The following is an 18,316-nucleotide window of genomic DNA, read 5'->3' as shown; positions in this document are numbered from 1 at the left end:
CCAATCTTTGCCTTATGAATCTGAAATCACTCAACAAACATATCAAGGCATTGAATGGAATTAAAGTGAATTAGAATTGGCAAATTTAAGGCCTAAAAAGCATGTTTTCACACTTAAGCACAAATTTAAGGAGAATTACAAAATCATGCTATTTCATTGAATAAATGTGAGAAAAGGTGATAAAATCTCCCAAATTAAGAATAGGATAAACCACAAAATTGGGGTTTATCACGCGTCACTCCCAATTTTCTCTTCTCACGCTTACGCTTTCCAGATGCGTACGTGTCGTATCCCATTCTCCCATGTCACGCGTACGTGTGACCCACGCTTACACGTCACCTCCTCTGTTAACAGACTCTTCTTTTCTTCTCTTCTCTCCATTTCTTTTCTTCTTCTCTCTTTTCTTCTTTTCCTTCCTTCTTCCAACCATCATCCACCACCACCATTTACCATCCACCATCATCTCTTTTAGTTAGTTAGTTAGTTAGTTAATTAGTTAGTTAGTTAGTTTAATTTTCTGTTTTGGTGAAAGTGTTAGATTATTGATTTGATTTGCTAATTTGTTGTTTATTGCTGTTGATTACTGATAGGAAGCTATTTTGGCATCATTGTTGTTAATAGTCATTATTGGATTTCTTTATTGAGGTTATATTTGTTACTTGGTATTGAGTTTTGCATGCTTATTATTTATGCATACCAAGTACTTATGACATTGCCTTCAAGAATATTTTTTGGATTTCTAAATTGCATGTTGTAGCTAGCCACCATGTGATTTGATTTCATTATATATTATTAGACAATTGTATGTAGTCGATGCATTTTTTGTTAGGTGATGCTTGTTTATGATTGATTTTTATTTAAGTCACCTAGTTGATACATTGAAATTGAGGAATTGTGGAATTGGATCATAAGCTTACCTAGTGACATTTTTTGAGCTTTTTAAGTTTTGTAGACCATACTTGCTATGTGATTGATCTCATCTTATATCTCTCTTTTCCTAAGTTGCATAGCAACCATGTTTCCCACTTAATGTCAATTAGGTGATGCAAACAAACTTCAATGTGTATCATTGATTGATGTGTGAGCTCTATATTTCATTTGGTCCATTAAGTTCTCTTGCACATCAACCAATTTCCTTCATTATCCAATTCACAATTGCTTGATTATTGCTTGAATGCTTTTCTTGCTTCTTTATTACTTGTCTGTTTGTCTTAACCTACAAGTTTCCTTTAAAGAGTCTCAAGCACACTAGAATGAGTGAAGTGCATACTTCTTTTGTATAATTGTGACATAGCTTTCTATGCTAGTGTGTGTGTTCTAAACCGCATGCAACTTAGAACTCACACACTTTTTTTCTTAATGTCACACACTTATTCACTCACTTCATTTTAGTGATTCTTACCTCCTTCCAACAATATATGCTTCCTTGCTATTGCATTTACTTGTCTTCTTATCTTGTTTTCTATTTTCAAGATAAGTCACCATAAGCGAAAAGAGAAGCGGAAGAAAGAACATGCAGCAGCCGGTTGATCCACCAGCTAAAGGTGGCAATTTGTGAAGTCGCCGTACACCCCTTGCTCATCGTAGAATACACTGAGGACGATGAAAACTTTTAAGTGTGGGGAGGTCGTCCAACCAATCGGCCGATTTTTTTGGGTGAAAAATTCTAATCCTAACACTTTCACATTTTATTTGTTTTTCTTCTATTACTAGGTCTTTTAGAATTCTTAGTTGCATTTTTTTGGTTTGCATATATATAATAAGTTTAGTCAAAATAATAAAATTTTTCAAGGAATTTATCTATAGGGCATTGACATTCTAATTGATTTGAGTAAAAATATTTTTTCATTGAACTTGCTTGAATTATATATTGTGGAACATGATTTTTGAGCTAAGAACACATAAGCTTGCGAGTTTTGAGCCTAATTGTCTGGTTGCATCATATAACTATTATTTCATTCTTGTGTGTTATTCTCTTTCTATGATTGTAATCTTTGATTTGTTTGATTCTTTATGTCTATTATTTTGTGTATGAATGCATTTATATGATTGAGGCCTTTATTTCAAATAGCTCACTTACCCAAATAGCCTTACCTTTTTATCCACTATTGTTAGCCAATTTTGAGCCTATTTTAACCTCCATTTGTTCTTAAATTTAGAACATTACTAGCCTTAAAGCAAAAAATAATAAATGTCCTTAATTTGGATCTTTGATTAGCTTAGGCTAGTGAGAGTGTGTATCATTCAAGTGTGGGAAAGTTTGGGAACATTGGTCGAGATAAAAGTGTATTTTTGTATTTTTTGTTGAAGATCTTGGGAATTGGGAATTGGGTACATACTCATACATTAAATGTTTAAACCATATGCATTGATACTTTTGTATATATTTTATTTAAAAAAAAGACGAAAAAGAAAAACAAAAAAAGGAAAATAAAAAGAAAAAGAAAAAGAGAAAAAAGAAAGCAATAAAAAGGGGACAAAATGCCCCAAAGTTGAGTAATAATGAAAATGCATATGTGATGAAATGAAAAGAACGCATGAGTGTGTGAAAAAGTGAAGAATGAGTAGTTAGGTTTGCTTTGAATTGCATAGGTTGTTATATGTGTTAGGTGAGAGTTTAAGTTAATCAAAGATTCAAATTTCAAGCTCACTTAGCCATATATATCCTTACCTTGACCCTAACCCTATTACAACCTTTGAAAAGTCCTCATGATATATGTATGCATACATTGAATGATTTTTTATTGTTAGATGAAAAACAAATCTTAGAAAGCATGATTAGAGGAGAATTGAGAGAATCAACCCTAAACACTTGAGCGACTAGAGCGTATACACATCCGGTGAGGGATTGGTCAATTCTATGTTTCCACCGGTTATTATTTCTTATCTTGCAAGTTATAATTCTTTTCTATAACTCTAATTAGTTGTGGATTTGATTTGATTGTGAATGCTTTAGCCCTTATGTTTATATATGTATTATTGGAAATTGATTTATTTTGACCAAATAGTTGCATGCATTTCATTTAGATAGATTGCATTAAATAAATGTTCATACCCCATTTCTTGTCTTTAGTGATGCTTAGCATGAGGACATGCTATTGTTTAAGTGTGGGGAGATTGATAAACCACAATTTTATGGTTTATCTTGTATTGCATTTGGTGAATTTTATCAACTTTTTCTACACTTATTCATTGAAATAGCATGGTTTTATGAATCTCTCCTGAATTGTGCTTAAAAGTGAAAATATGCTTTTTAGCCTCTTAAATTGCTAAATTTAATTCACTTCAATTCCGTTCGATGTCTTGATATATTTGTTTGAGTGGTTTAAGGTTTTGAAGGTAAGGATGGTTTGATGAAATGGAAGAAAAGCATGCACAGTGGGAGAATTCATGAAGAAAAGAAGGAATTGCTAAGCTGTCAATCCTGACCTCTTCGTACTAAATCAATCATAACTTGAGCTACAGAGTTCCAAATGAGGCGGTTTCAGTTGCATTGGAAAGCTAACATCTGAGACTTCAAAATGATATGCAATTTGCTAAGATGGATGATAAACCACTATTTTATAGTTTATATTGTGTTTAATTGTGTGGTTTTATCACGATCCTTACCCACTTACTCATTAATTTAGCATGCATTTATATTTCCTTCTTGAAATTATTACATGATTGAAAACTGCTTCCTATGGACTTTTAATTATGCAATTTAATTCTCCTTTATTCCATTCGATGTCGTGATCTCTGTGTTAAGCGTTTCAGGCTTTATAGGGCATGAATGAGTTGTAAATTGGAAAGGAAGCTAGCAAAAATGGAAGGAACACAAGAAATTGAGGAGATAACCAACGAGAAGTGACGCGGTCACATGGCTCATGCGAGTAACCAATGTGAGTACAGAATATTTTTAGAAGAGGGAGTAAGACCTGTCCGTCAACCCCAAAGAAGATTGAATCCCATTATCTTGGAAGTTGTCAAAAAGGAAGTGACCAGACTATTGGAAGCAGGTATCATCTATCCCATTTCAGATAGTGAATGGGTTAGCCCAGTACAAGTGGTGCCCAAGAAGTCTGGAGTCACTACAGTGAAGAATGAGCATGGAGAGCTCATAGCAACTAGAGTTCAGAATGCTTGGAGAGTCTGCATTGATTACAGGCGTCTCAACCAGGCCACCCGTAAGGATCACTACCCACTTTCATTCATTGATCAAATGCTTGATCGCCTGTCAGGTAAATCACATTATTGTTTTTTAGATGGTTACACAGGTTATTTCCAGATTCATATAGCTCCTGAGGATCAGGAAAAGACCACTTTTACATGTCCTTTTGGGACTTTTGCTTACAAGAGAATGCCATTTGGCTTGTGCAATGCACCAGCTACTTTTCAAAGGTGTATGATGAGTCTTTTCTCTGATCTTATTGAGGACTGTATGGAGGTTTTTATGGATGATTTTAGCGTTTATGGTGATTCTTTTAGCCTTTGCTTAGATGGATTATCTAGAGTATTAGATAGATGTGTTAATACAAACCTTGTATTAAATTTTGAAAAATGTCATTTTATGGTAAAACAAGGGATTGTACTATGACATGTGGTATCTAATAATGGAATTTCTGTAGACCCAGCAAAGGTGAATGTTATTTCTAGTTTACCTTACCCCTCCTCTGTGAGGGAGGTCCGTTCGTTCCTTGGCCATGCAGGTTTTTACAGGAGATTCATAAAGGACTTCAGTAAGGTAGCACTCCCCTTGTCCAGATTATTGCAGAAAGATATTGAGTTCGAGTTCAGTGAGGATTGCAAACAAGCGTTTGATAAGCTGAAGACCGCCCTGACTCAAGCTCCAATTGTGAGAGGACCAGACTGGAGCCAGTCGTTTGAAATCATGTGCGATGCTTCCAACCATGCAGTAGGAGCAGCGCTGGCTCAGCGTGAAGGTAATGATCCTTTTGTTATAGCTTATGCGTCTAAGACTTTAAACGCTGCCCAGTCCAATTATACTACTACTGAGAAAGAGCTTCTTGCTATTATTTTTGCTTTGGATAAATTCCGAGCTTATTTACTTGGTACTAGAGTAGTAGTGTATTCAGACCATGCAGCTTTAAAGTATCTATTATCTAAAAAGGAGTCCAAACCAAGGCTTATACGTTGGATACTGCTATTACAAGAATTTGATTTAGAAATAAAGGATAGGAGTGGTAACCAGAATTTAGTGGCAGACCACTTGAGTCGCCTTGAGCACATTAAGGATGATTCTACTCCTATAGATGATAATTTTCCATTTGATAACCTGCAAGCAGTATCTGAGGTAGTCCCTTGGTATGCACCTGTAGCTAATTATCTAGTTAGCCGCACATTTCCTCCAAACTTTTCTAAGCATCAAAGAGACAAGTTGAAAAGCGAGTCTAAATATTATATATGGGATGACCCATATTTATGGAGATGTGGCGCTGATCAGGTAATTAGACGGTGTGTGCCTCAATCAGAATTCCAGACTATTTTAGAGGCCTGTCACTCATCTGAGAGTGGAGGACATTTTGGCCCTCAAAGAACAGCAAGAAAGATCTTAGACTGTGGATTCTGGTGGCCTACTCTTTTTAGAGACGCTGCTGAGTTTTGTAAATCTTGTCTCCCATGCCAAAAATTTGGTAATATATCTAGGAGGGATGAAATGCCTCAACAAATTATGCTTTTCTGTGAAATTTTTGATGTTTGGGGCATTGACTTCATGGGTCCATTTCTAAATTCTAATGGTTATTTTTATATATTGTTAGCAGTGGATTACGTTTCCAAATGGGTGGAAGCAATTCCTACCCGCACTGATGATGCTAACACTATTGTTTCCTTTGTGAGAAACCATATTATTTGTCGCTTTGGATCACCGCGAGCAATCGTGAGCGATCAAGGCACCCATTTTTGTAACAGGAGACTAACATGATTAATGAAGAAGCATGGGATAATTCATAAGGTTGCAACAGCATACCATCCTCAGACCAATGGACAAGCTGAGGTGTCAAACAGAGAGATAAAGTGTATCTTGCAGAAGATAGTCAACCCTCATAGAAAAGACTGGAGCACCAGGCTACAAGATGCACTCTGGGTATATAGAATAGCATACAAAACACCCATTGGGATGAGTCCTTTCCGCTTAGTTTATGGAAAAGCTTGCCATCTCCCAGTTAAAGTAGAGCACAGAGCCTTTTGGGCAGTCAAGGAGTGCAACATGGGAATGGAGAAAGTCAGAGCTGAAAGGAAGTTGCAACTGCAAGAACTGGAGAGCCTTCGCCTAGAAGCTTATGAGAACTCAAGACTATACAAGGAGAAGATGAAGGCTGCACATGATCAGCACATCAAGAGGAAGGAGTTCCAACCTGGGGATTTAGTCTTCCTTTACAAATCTCGACTGAGGCTCATGCCGGGTAAGTTGAGATCAAGATGGGAAGGTCCATACAGAGTAGAGAAGGCCGAACCGTACGGAGTTTATCACCTAAGTCATCCTTCAAGTTCTGAACTTATCAAGGTTAATGGACAACGCCTGAAGTTATACCATGGCGAGAAGATGCAGAAAAACAAGGAGCTTGAGATCTTCCTCTTGGAAGATCCCCACATAGCAGAAGATTGAGCTAGTGGAGCGTCCAACTTACGGACGTTAAAGCAAAGTGCTAGGTGGGAGACAACCCACCATGGTATGATCGTTCTTTTCTTTATTTTTAGTTTTTCATATTCAATAACTCTTCTCTTTATCAGTACTTTCGTGCATCTGCATTTGCATATTCTCAATTAAAAAAAATTATGATAAATCTGCTTGAAGTTGTATTTGGAACATGATTTTTGAGCTAAAGAACACACAACCTGTGAAGGTTGAGCCTTTATGCATGGTTACATTATTTAACCATAATTATTTTATTATTGTGTGTTTACTTCTCTATTATTGTAATCTATATTTTGTTTCATCCTATATGTCCAATATTTATTATATTTGTATGCTTGCATATGATTGAGGCCATTATTTGTTTAAACTCACTTATCCAAATTAAGCCTACCCTTTTCAATTACCTTTGTTAATCACTTTGAGCCTTTAAATCCCATTTGTTCTATATTTCACCACATTACTAGCCTTAAGCGGAAAAACAATTGTATATCCCAAATTGAATCTTTGGTTAGCTTAAGATAGAATTGTGTGTGCTAGTTAAGTATGGGAAATTGTGGGAACAAAAGTTATTAAGGGAATGTGTCATGATAATACAATGGGAATTTAGATACCTACTCATGTGAAACTATAAGAATTAAAAATATATGTGCATTGATAAGTTATGTTTATTTTTATGTCTATATATATAGAAATAAATAAATAAAAAATCAATAAATAAATAAGGGGACAAAATTACCCCAATGCTGAATTAAGAATTCAAAGATCAATGCACATATGATAAAATTAAAATAAAAAGTTGATACATGAGTATGGAATGTAAAGGAGAATTCTGGGTAGCTAGGTATGAATTCTAAGGTTACACTAAATATATATAGGTTAGGTTAAAGCTTGGGTTAATTAAAGATTCAATTTATAAGCTCACTTAACCATACATGTATCCCTACCCCTACCTTGGCCCCATTACAACCTTGAAAAGACCTCATGATGTTTGCATTGGTATATTAACTGTTGTTGATTGGTTAGGAGAAAAACAAAAGTTAGAGAGCATGATTAGAGAAGGATAGAGTGATTACCCTATACACTAGAGAGATTAGAGTGTACATACATCATCAGTGAGGGTTCAATGCTTGAATTTCCATGTTCCCTGCTTTCATGAGCTATCTTCTTGCACTTTTATCTGTCTTACTATATAATGATAGAATTAGTGGAATTTGATTTGCAATTATTTTGAAGAACCTATTTACTTTTGATCAAGTGGGCAAGAATCATATAGTTGCATTCATATATATAGGATTGCATTGCATTGCATGAGTTTCTACATGTTCATACTTATTTATTTTATCTCCTTCAATTAAGCATGAGGACATGCTAATGTTTAAGTATGGGAAGGTTGATAAACCACTATTTTATGGTTTATATTGTGTTTAATTGTGTGGTTTTATCATGATCCTTACCCACTTATTCATTAATTTAGCGTGCATTTATATTTCCTTCCTGAAATTATTACATGATTGAAAACTGCTTCCTAGGGACTTTTAATTATGCATTTTAATTCTCCTTTATTCCATTCGATGCCGTGATCTGTGTGTTAAGCGTTTCAGGCTTTATAGGGCATGAATGAGTTGCAAATTGGAAAGGAAGCTAGCAAAAATGGAAGAAACACAAGAAATTGAGGAGATAACCAGCGAGAAGTGACGCGGTCGCATGGCTCACGCGACCGCGCGAAAGAGGAGAAATCGCAGGGACGCGGCAGCATGGCTCACGCGACCGCGCGGATTGGAAAAGCACAAGCGACGCGGAGGCGTGGACGATGCGAACGCGTGACAGGGAAAAGCGCGAATGACGCGTCCGCATGGATGACGCGATCGCGTGACATGCGCGATCTGCATAATCTGCAGAATTCGCTGGGGGCGATTTTGGACCCTATTTTGACCTAGTTTTCGGCCCAGAACAGCAGACTAGAGCCAGAGAACATGCAGAAACCAGGGACAACATTCATTCTACACACTTTTAGTTTTAGATCTAGTTTACTCCTCCTCTAGGTTTTTCTCTCTACACATTCATAGTTCTTAGGATTTAATTTTCGATTGCTCTTTGCATTGGGACACTGACAAGAGTTATTACCTCATCAAGACTTCGTCATTCTAGTTCGTTTTCTTTACTTGGCTTTACTCTTCCATGTCCTTTGCTTTGTTTAATTTTACCATTGGAATATTTTTAGGATTATTTAATACAAGGATCACTTTTATTTTTAATTGACTATTTTGATTTTTATTTACAATGTCTTTCTTTAATTCCTTTTCATATGCTATGAATTTTACATTTACAATGAGCGAGTAGTTCCCTAACTTGATGGGGAGTTGATTGAAAGAAACCCTTAAGTTGGAAAGCTTAAAAGAAAAATTGTAATTGGGTTTATGGTTGGATTGCCTTCTAGTCACTAACACCAATTTCTTTTAATTAAGTTGATTGCAACTTGTGAACAGACGTAGCATTCTAACTTGTTTGACTTTCCCTTACCTAGTAAAGGATAACTAAACAGGACAACTTTTAATTGTCAATTAATATTGAGAGTATTCCAACAATAATAGGGATTCCAACTAATCAACTCCCAGTCAAGGCTTTTATTTACATTATTCAAATTCACCAATTTAATTTCCTGTTTACTCAACTCAAATCTCTTTGAAAACATCTGATTAATAAAATAGCACACTTTTCTGCAACTCATTGGGAGACGACCTGGGAGTCATACTCCCAGTATTTTAATTTCAATTTTCTGTGACACCTTTTTAAATTGATAGGCAGATTTCTGGCGAGTTAAGAACTATACTTGCAACGTATATAAATTAACAATTTTTAATTCTCCAATTTCTGCTACCATCAATGGACATGAAGTTAAGTGACGCGTACGCGTGCCTCATGCAAACGCGTGACATGCAGCACATGACTCATTTAATGGAAAACGTGATTTGCGATTTCTAGCTCATTTTGGGCCCAATCCAACTCATTTCTAATGCTATTGAATCCAAGGATTAAGGGAGGACGAACCAAGGAGTCCTAATTAGGTTTTTATCATGTTTTAGGTTAGAATTCTAGAGAGAGAAGCTCTAACTTCTCTCTAGAATTTAGGGTAGTTTAGGTTAAATTTTCTTAGATTCAAGTTCTAATTCTTGTTTTTAGTTCAACTCTCTTTATATTTTATTGTTCTATTGTCTTAATATTCTTAATTTCTCTTGTTTATTTCTCTATGTTGCCATTTCTACTTTTATGAACTCTTGTTAATTTCAACTTTCATTAATGCAATTTGATGTTTTATGTTTCTTTGATGCTTGTTTGAGTTATTATTATTGTTTTCTTGTAATTGGTAGTTTAGATTTTATTATTATTGTAATTTTACCATGCTTTCATTTTATGTCTTCCAAGTGTTTGATAAAATACTTGGTTGGGTTTTAGAGTAGATTTTTGTATTCTTGGCTTGGATTGAGTATTGGAAACTCTTGAGTTGTTAAATTATTTTGTTGATTGGTGATTGAGGATTGCTAATTGGCTTGAATTCCACTTAATCTAATCTTTGATTAGGACTTGTGGATTAGAGTCAATTTTGCTCACTTGACTTTTCTTCAATTGTTAGAGGTTAACTAAGTGAGAGCAAAAGATAATTACCATCACCATTGATGATGATAATGAGGATAGGAATTCTAATTCTCATTCCTTGCCAAGACCTTTCTTAGTTGTTAGTTTATCTTTTTGTTATTTACATTTTTTGTCTCTTATTATAAAAACCCCCAAAATTCCCATAATCAATAATATGCACGCTTTTCTGCAATTCCTTGAGAGACGACCTGAGGTTTAAATATTCTCAATTTTCATTGATTTACACTTGTGACAAACAAAATTAAACTTTGATTGAGGGTTGATTGTTGGTTTGGATCTATACTTCAACGGAATTATTTTGTGAAAATTCCTAACTGACAATTTTTCTCCGTCACCCCACATCACAACTAATCGATAACCACATTTAGTTCCATAGTCACAACTCGAAATCAGTTGAAAACTGTCAAGTTCTTCCCAAATGGCCTTTAGCTTACTGAGATAGATTGTTATACTAAGGTCACCTTGTTTCAAAATATACAGTTCCTCTTCTAGTTCAGCCATCCTAAACATGTCTCCTTGATGATATCTATGACTCAGATCATTCCAAACATCACATGCTAATTCACTCCACATAACACTCTGTAAAATTTTGCTATTAAGAGTTAAATTTATCCAAGCTAGTTCATACGTGTTGCATTTTTTTCAAGCAAGATAATTTGCATCATTTTTGTCAGGTTTAGATAGAGAACCATCAACAAATTTAAATTTATTTTTCGATCTCAAGGCAAGACGCATCGCTCATGACCAAGCATGATAGTTGGAAGGAGTTGAAGTAACATTTACAATTGAGGCTTCAGGATTCTCACCAGGGTGTAAGTAATAAGCACTGCGCGGATCTGGATTTGTGCTCACCAAACTCGCAGGCGGTGGATTCGGCTTGTTCCGGAGACTCAGAATGTGCTGCAACTTGAAGAGTTGATTCAAGAGTTTCATAATACTCTAAACATTGCTCGAAGAGAACGTATTGTCTATGTCTGATCCTGGATCCTCCATTTGTTCATCATTTGTTATGGATGGGCCAAATCAGGAACTCTCAGCAAGAACTTCGCTTTTTCGAATTCTCTAAATAAACGCAACTTCCACGCTCACCACACCATGACAAAAGCATGACCACAATCAATTTGAGGTTGCAGAGATTTAGTAACAATGAGAGAAGTGAGGCAAGAAAAGAAAGCAAAAAATGAGTGTAGGATAAACTTGTTGAAGTAGAATAGAGCATCTCAAACTGTAATTCATTACAAGAGTTGCTATATATACAATATAACTAAGAGTAACTAACTAATTCTACCACGATTACTTTCTAACCATAGATCTAACAGATTTTTAACTATGATAAATTAGTAAGCACAGTTAGTGAACTTGATTAACTAGCTGCCTAATGTAATAGATAATGTAAGGTTGATATCAAAGTTGATGATATCACCTTTATCAACTAATAATAAACAATCTATAGAAGATTATAACACTCTAAAATCTAAATACAAATGTTTTGGCTAAATACCACACAAACGGAAAAGTCTAGGGGGCCAGCAACTTTGTTAAATTCTGGCCAGCATGTAACCAGCAAAGAAAAGTAAGCCATTGGATAAAATCTCACATCAATCTCACACCATTAAAACCATCATTGATGGCTATTTGATGACTACAAATCACAAAAGTTGCTGGCCCCTAGCATTCCTCCCACACAAACATATACACACATTTTGAGGCATACAGAATAAATTCAAAATTTCTCTCACTATTTTTTCTATTCTTTTTTGGAGGTGCGTGACTCCCAAGCCCAAGAACTTACCTCAATCCGGCCCAAAGATGCTGATTAGGATTAAGAAACTAGGAACAATCATTCAATATAATTTGACTTCCCCACCAAGAGAGTTTTTATACAAAGAGGAGCGATAATCATCTTGGATTAGTGGAGTAATCAACTCATTTGTCAGCAAGTGTTTTAGAGTTTAAATTCTACTTTGTATATGTACTCATTGGCCAATTAATTTTTAAATAAAACTTAAATTTACAGCAAATTAATTATTATGTCATTAAAAAATACCATGAATAATAAAAAAAAAAATAAAGAGGAACAATAAGTTTTTTCAGATACAATTCAACACCTCCTACACATTTTGAACTCTTACACTACTTGGTGTCCCTTTAAAGTATCCCTGCCATCGGATCAACATCTCCCACTCACCTGTCCTCCTGGGATTCTTAGTTTCTGTTTCATCAAACCATTCGTCCAAATAATTCTGAACAAGAGATTTAAGGAACAAAATATTTATATACTCAGAAAATGTGTGTTATTTATCCTAATTGTTTATTATACTTATAATATGTTAGGTTTAGTTGAAACTAAAAGGCAGATAGTGACGAGTTTTGACGTGGCAAGAATATGGGGATAAGGTAGTCCAGGTTGGGAATATGTAGGCTCTGATGGTGCGTCTGGTGGACTTTTGTTAATATGGGATGAGGTGGTGTTTAAACTAAATAATTGCTATAAGGGAGATAGGTGGTTGTGTGTTGAAGGAGTAATGTTAAAAAATAGCTTCCACTGTGCGTTTGTCTTGGTCTATGGTGTACATGGTAGAGATGAGAAGATTCAAGTGTGGGAAGAGTTGAGTTATATAGCGGGGTTATGTCAGGTTCCTTGCTGCTTTATGGGAGACTTTAATGAAATAGTACATGTGGAGGAACGGAGAGGTTCTGCTGGGTTAACACGGTCTGCGGAAGATTTTAAGATCTGGATACAGGACATGAACTTAGTGGATCTGCCGCTCACCGACCGTAAGTTTACATGGTTTCGCGGGCATTCTTGTAGTCGCATAGATAGAGTTCTGGTCAGTCTGGAGTGGTTAGAAGAGTTCCCAGAGGCACATCTGCGAGGTGGACCAAGGGGTTTGTCAGACCACTGCCCTTTAATAGTGGAGGGTAGGAAGCTTAGAGGAGGTCCGAGGCCATTCCGGAGTCTGGATTCGTGGTTTACGCATGAGGGGTTTCTCAGGATGGTTAAGGAGGAATAGAGAGGTTTGGGGGAACTACAGTTCACAGATAAATTGAAGGCTCTGACAGGACCGTTGGGAAGATGGCATAAGGCAAACTTTGGTGAAATAGACAAGAAGATTACAAAGTTTGAGGAAGAGATCAAGAAGATTGATGATATGGTTAGCAATGGAGTATATGATGGTACACTGGAGGCTAGAAGAAAGGCGCTGGTTAAGTGCTGTGAGCGCTGGTATATGAGAAAAGAAGTTCATTGGAAGCAGATGTCGCGGTCTCGACACGTGAATGATATGGACAAAAATACAAGATACTTCCACAATATAGCATCAGCAAGAAGGCGGAACAATAGAATTGATTCTCTGGTCATCAACGGCAGGCTGGTTAGGAATCAGGCTAGAATCAAGATTGCCATCAGGGAGTTTTACAAGGAGTTATATCACTAGGAAGACTCTCCTATTATGGGCTTCAGAGATGGTTTGGTGGTTCAAATAGGTGAGGAGGATGCTATGGCTCTAGAAGTGCTGCCGTCAGCTGAGGAGATCAGAGAGGCTGTATGGGACTGTGAGTCGTCCAAGGCACCAGGGTCTGACGGATACAACATGAACTTCATCAAGAGATGTTGGAATGAGATTGGACCTGAATTTATGGCTGCAGTGATGGGGTTTTTTGAGACAACCAGGCTACCGGCAGATGCCAATATTACTTGGGTGGCTCTGGCACCTAAGTTCATAGGTGCGAAGGAGATAAAAGACCTAAGGCCTATTAGTATGGTGGGGTGTGTGTATAAGGTTATCTCAAAGGTGCTAGTTAGGAGGATGAGATCGGTGATGCCAGCACTAGTAGGAGAGACCCAGAGCGCATTTGTACAGGGACGGAAAATCCATGACGGGGCGCTTATTGCTTGTGAAACAGTTAACTGGCTTAAACTGAGGAAAAAAGAGGCTGCACTAATCAAGCTTGACTTCCAAAAGGCATATGACAGGGTTAAGTGGAGCTTTGTGAACTTTGTGTTACAGAAGATGGGTTTTGGACATAAATGGAGAGCGTGGGTCATGGAGTGTGTAGGTACTGCGTCTATGTTAGTGTTGATAAACGGCTCGCCATCTAAGCCTTTCAACATGGAAAGAGGTTTGAGGCAAGGAGACCCACTATCTCCGTACTTGTTTGTTCTGGTTGTGGATGTGTTGCATCGAATGATTGGAGAGGCAGTGAGGAATGGTCGTATATCACCTTTGCTGGTTGGTAGAGATAGTGTAGAGTTATCACACCTTTAATTTGCTGATGACACTATCCTCTTTGCCCACCAGAAGATGAGACTATTAAGAATTATAAGAGGCTGCTGCGGTGTTTTGAGTTAATGTCAGGTCTGAGTATCAATTTTGATAAGTCCAACTTGATTCCAATTAATTGTGAGCAGCAGTGGGTCGAGCGTATGTGTTACTTGTTGGGTTGCAAGCGGGATGCCCTACCAGTCAAATACCTTGGAATTTCTTTAGGAGCTAAGCCGAGGTTGGTGAAGACATGGAAGCCTATAATAGACAAGGTGGAGGAGAAACTCAGCTTGTGGAAAGCTAAGGTGCTAAATAAAGCTGGGAAGTTAGTGCTTATCAAATCAGTGTTGAACAGTTTGCCAGTGTACTATTTGAGCTTGTTTAAGATGCCGAAAGCTGTTGCTGAGAAATTGATTTCATTACAGAGGAGATTCCTGTGGAGTACGGAAGAGGGTAGGAATGGGATGGCATTAGTCAAGTGGGAAGTGGTGCAGGCACCGAAGAAACTAGGAGGGCTGGGAGTTGGGGATGCTATGGTTCGCAACGCAGCATTGCTGTTTAAGTGGTGGTGGCGATTTGCAAAGGAAGAGTGCCCGTTGTGGAAAAAGGTGATATGTTCTTGCAATAATCTGAATCCCAATGAGCTACTGCCAACTCAAGAGTTGCCTACTCGAGGAGGTGTATGGAAGGATATCTGCCAGTTACAAATCATGAATCAAGATTTAAAGGATAAGATGGTTGCAGGCATGTCCATGGAGGTTGGTGATGGGCGTCGGACTCGGTTCTGGGAGGATGTATGGTTACTTGGTGGGCCTCTGAAGGCTCGATTCCCGAGGCTTTTCTCTGTTTCAAACCAACGTGGATCTGTTATAGGGGAGTGTGGTTTTTAGGATGGGTTTGAGTGGATTTGGAACTTCCAATGGAGGCGAGAGCTCTTCCAATGGGAGTTGGAACTCCTGAGTGATTTGCATGAGGCTTTGAGACCTGTAAAATTAGTACATAACAGAGAGGACATAGTGGTGTGAAAATATGATAGGCGAGGTGTTTTTACAACTAACTCATTTGTGCAGGTGATGCAGGAGGAACTAATTCCAGCAGAGGTAACTAGTTACAGCTTCACCAGGACTGTTTGGAAAGGGCTGGTGCCACCCAGAGTGGAGTTGTTTGTCTGGTTTGTACTAATAGGAAGAGTAAATACAAAGGACAGGCTGAGCCGGTTTGGAATCATCAGTCAGGAAGATATTATTTGTGTTCTTTGTAATCATGATGTGGAACATGTACATCATTTGTTTCTAGGTTGTGTATTTGCTTGGCAGGTGTGGAGTGCTTGGGTCTCAGCTTTTGGAAGACAATGGTCTCTCCCGGGATCGATGAAAGAGCATTTTCTAAGTTGGACAGAAGACCCGGGGAGGATGAAGGAGCGTAACCACCGGTTGAGATGCTTCTATGCGATTGTCTGGAACCTCTGGTTGGAAAGGAATAGGAGGATTTTTCAAGACACATGCAAAGGAGTTGAAGAAATTATCAACATGACTACGAATAGTGTTAACGAGTGGAGCGGTGGGGATTCTTTTAGTTGTTGATGGCTATACCGGAGATGACTTGAGGACCATTTTTTCGTGCTATCGTGGTGCTTGTTATGTTAGTCTTTTAGTTGTTTTGTTCTACTCGCTCCACTTTTATTGTGTTGAGTTGTTTTCTTTCAAAAAAAAAAAAAACTTTTAAATGATACATCATTTTATTTTCAATCTTATCATATTAATTTATTTTAAGGGTTGAACGCCAATCAAGAAGAAAAATAAATTGTAAGAGAAGATAAATAATAAAGAGGTTGTGAAAAACTGAAAATTATTATTGGTTTATAGGGTAGGCACCAAAAGTGAATATATAACTACTAACATTTTTTTATTTTATTCAATAACTGAATTATCAGTTCACTTTCCAGTTTCCACACTACTATTTACGATAAAAACTTTACGTGAGATGCCTTTGATTCATTGCTCATCACTTCACTTTTGAGTGGATATTGCTTTTCCTTTTCTCGTTTTACATTGAATGCAAAACTATTATTGAGTTTTTAGCAAGTTCATCGTATACTTACCTATTTAGTCTACAAAGTTGGAGAAGGAATATATCATTTATTTATCACTTTGATCTCAGATAATTTAAAATACAAACAAATAAATAAATAAATAAATTACACTTTGGGTTATATCCGGATAAAATGATGATTGGAAGAAACATTCTCCTGTGATTCTGTGAAGGAGAGAACACATGGTGATTTAAAATTTCAATGTTGGCATGCTGATTATGAATGTGACATGGAGCTTGTCCTCTTATTAAGCCTCTGGCTTTCTCGGTTTCTCCAGATACCCTCCAAAAATGTCCACCACCAATCTGTCACATACTACGAACCCAAAAAAAAAAGTATATAGAAAAATGATATAAATATATAAAGCAGTGTACAATCAGCAATCTCATCACACACCTCCAATAATTCTAGCATGACAAGGAGTCTCTGATTTGATCATCATACTAATACTAATAGTAATGTCAAAACAAATCACAAGAAAGATTATTAGCCTAATAAACATTGATTATGGGAAATCAGAGTTGGAGATGAAGTACTAATTAATAAACATTGCACACTTGTGGTGTGGGTGGTAAGCAGTCACTAGTCTTCAACATTAAAACAGAGTTTTTTAGTAGTTTTAATGTTATCAAATCCAAACACGCCGTAATATTAGCTAGCTGGCTCCAAACTACAATAGCAACAGACAATTACACTTGTCTTGATGCCTACTTTTGATATCTACTTCCACTCAAACTCAAACCCTATATATCATTACCAGAACAAGAACAATTTCTTTCCACAGTTACCCTACCCCTACCACTTGTTCCAATTTCTTGATTTTGATATGACATGATATGTGTGAACTTAATTAGTTAATTATATTGGAAATTCCTATTCTTTAGCTCATATATGATTCAATCCAACAGAAGCACATGAGGAGGAAGAAAAAGAAAAAAGAAAAATTAGGAGTGCCTAAAATCATAATGCTATCAAGTATGAACCATACGTAAAAAGGAACTTTAATACTTTATTTTTGCAATGCAAAGTTGTCAACATTTTCATGGTACCAGTCTGATACCGACTTTGCTTCTTCTTCCTTTTTTCCATTAGTCGCGTGTAAGGTCCCCACCTTATACAGAAAACTAACCCCGATTTGTTAATCTTGGACCATATTATTAAACATGTACTGGTTTATTAAGGGATGGCGTGTTCTTTGAAGCTACCTAGCTATATACTATCAATTAATTAAGTTAATTATTTGTTTGTTCATAGATTCACTTTTGAATTATCATGACTTTCACATATGTAATCCGTTTTTTAGCACAAATTAATGAGATGATATTGGCTTGTAGTCTAATATGGGGTTAAAAAATTTCAATTTGTATCACATATGTTTGTTAATCATATTTCAACCCTATTTGACAATATTAATATCACCGTTTTAGATATCATGTAAAAAATAATTAGTGGTAGTATTTAGTATGGGGTACACATTGAGAAAATTGAGATAGATATAATAATATGAGAAAAAGTTGGAAAGGGAAAGAAAGAGGCCTATAATTCGTACTAGGGGGCCTCCCCTCTTGATAATTTCCATTGCCTAACACACCTTTGGTGAATATGACCTATGGTCTGACACGTTAAAAAAAAAGAAAGCAAGAAAGAGAGAGTCACTTAGAAGCAAAA

General features: G+C 36.7%; 2 protein-coding genes across 2 annotated transcripts; both read left to right on the top strand.

The window, feature by feature from the left end:
* LOC107607645 lies at positions 12,817-13,728 on the top strand. Its single transcript, XM_016309573.1, has 2 exons — positions 12,817-13,213; positions 13,355-13,728. The coding sequence occupies exons 1-2, from the start codon at positions 12,817-12,819 to the stop codon at positions 13,726-13,728; spliced, it is 771 nt and encodes a 256-aa protein (XP_016165059.1).
* Positions 14,643-15,930, top strand: LOC107607644. Its single transcript, XM_016309572.1, has 3 exons — positions 14,643-15,314; positions 15,627-15,727; positions 15,873-15,930. Exons 1-3 carry the CDS (start codon positions 14,643-14,645, stop codon positions 15,928-15,930), a joined length of 831 nt encoding a protein of 276 aa, XP_016165058.1.

Source organism: Arachis ipaensis, chromosome B07, assembly GCF_000816755.2.
Source record: "Arachis ipaensis cultivar K30076 chromosome B07, Araip1.1, whole genome shotgun sequence".
Taxonomy (NCBI): domain Eukaryota; kingdom Viridiplantae; phylum Streptophyta; class Magnoliopsida; order Fabales; family Fabaceae; genus Arachis; species Arachis ipaensis.
The sequence above is the reverse complement of the archived record's forward strand: the minus strand, read 5'-3'. Positions and strand labels throughout refer to the sequence as shown.

What these genes read in the sequence shown, in the direction of transcription:
- LOC107607645 (XM_016309573.1), top strand. Translation starts at nt 12,817, where the DNA reads ATGTTAAAAAATAGCTTCCACTGTGCGTTTGTCTTGGTCTATGGTGTA. An exon ending in CTGCCCTTTAATAGTGGAGG is followed by an intron (nt 13,214 to 13,354) that starts GTAGGAAGCTTA and finishes AGGCTCTGACAG; the next exon opens with GACCGTTGGGAAGATGGCAT.
- LOC107607644 (XM_016309572.1), top strand. Translation starts at nt 14,643, where the DNA reads ATGTCAGGTCTGAGTATCAATTTTGATAAGTCCAACTTGATTCCAATT. An exon ending in TTGCAGGCATGTCCATGGAG is followed by an intron (nt 15,315 to 15,626) that starts GTTGGTGATGGG and finishes TCATTTGTGCAG; the next exon opens with GTGATGCAGGAGGAACTAAT. An exon ending in AGAGTGGAGTTGTTTGTCTG is followed by an intron (nt 15,728 to 15,872) that starts GTTTGTACTAAT and finishes TTTGCTTGGCAG; the next exon opens with GTGTGGAGTGCTTGGGTCTC.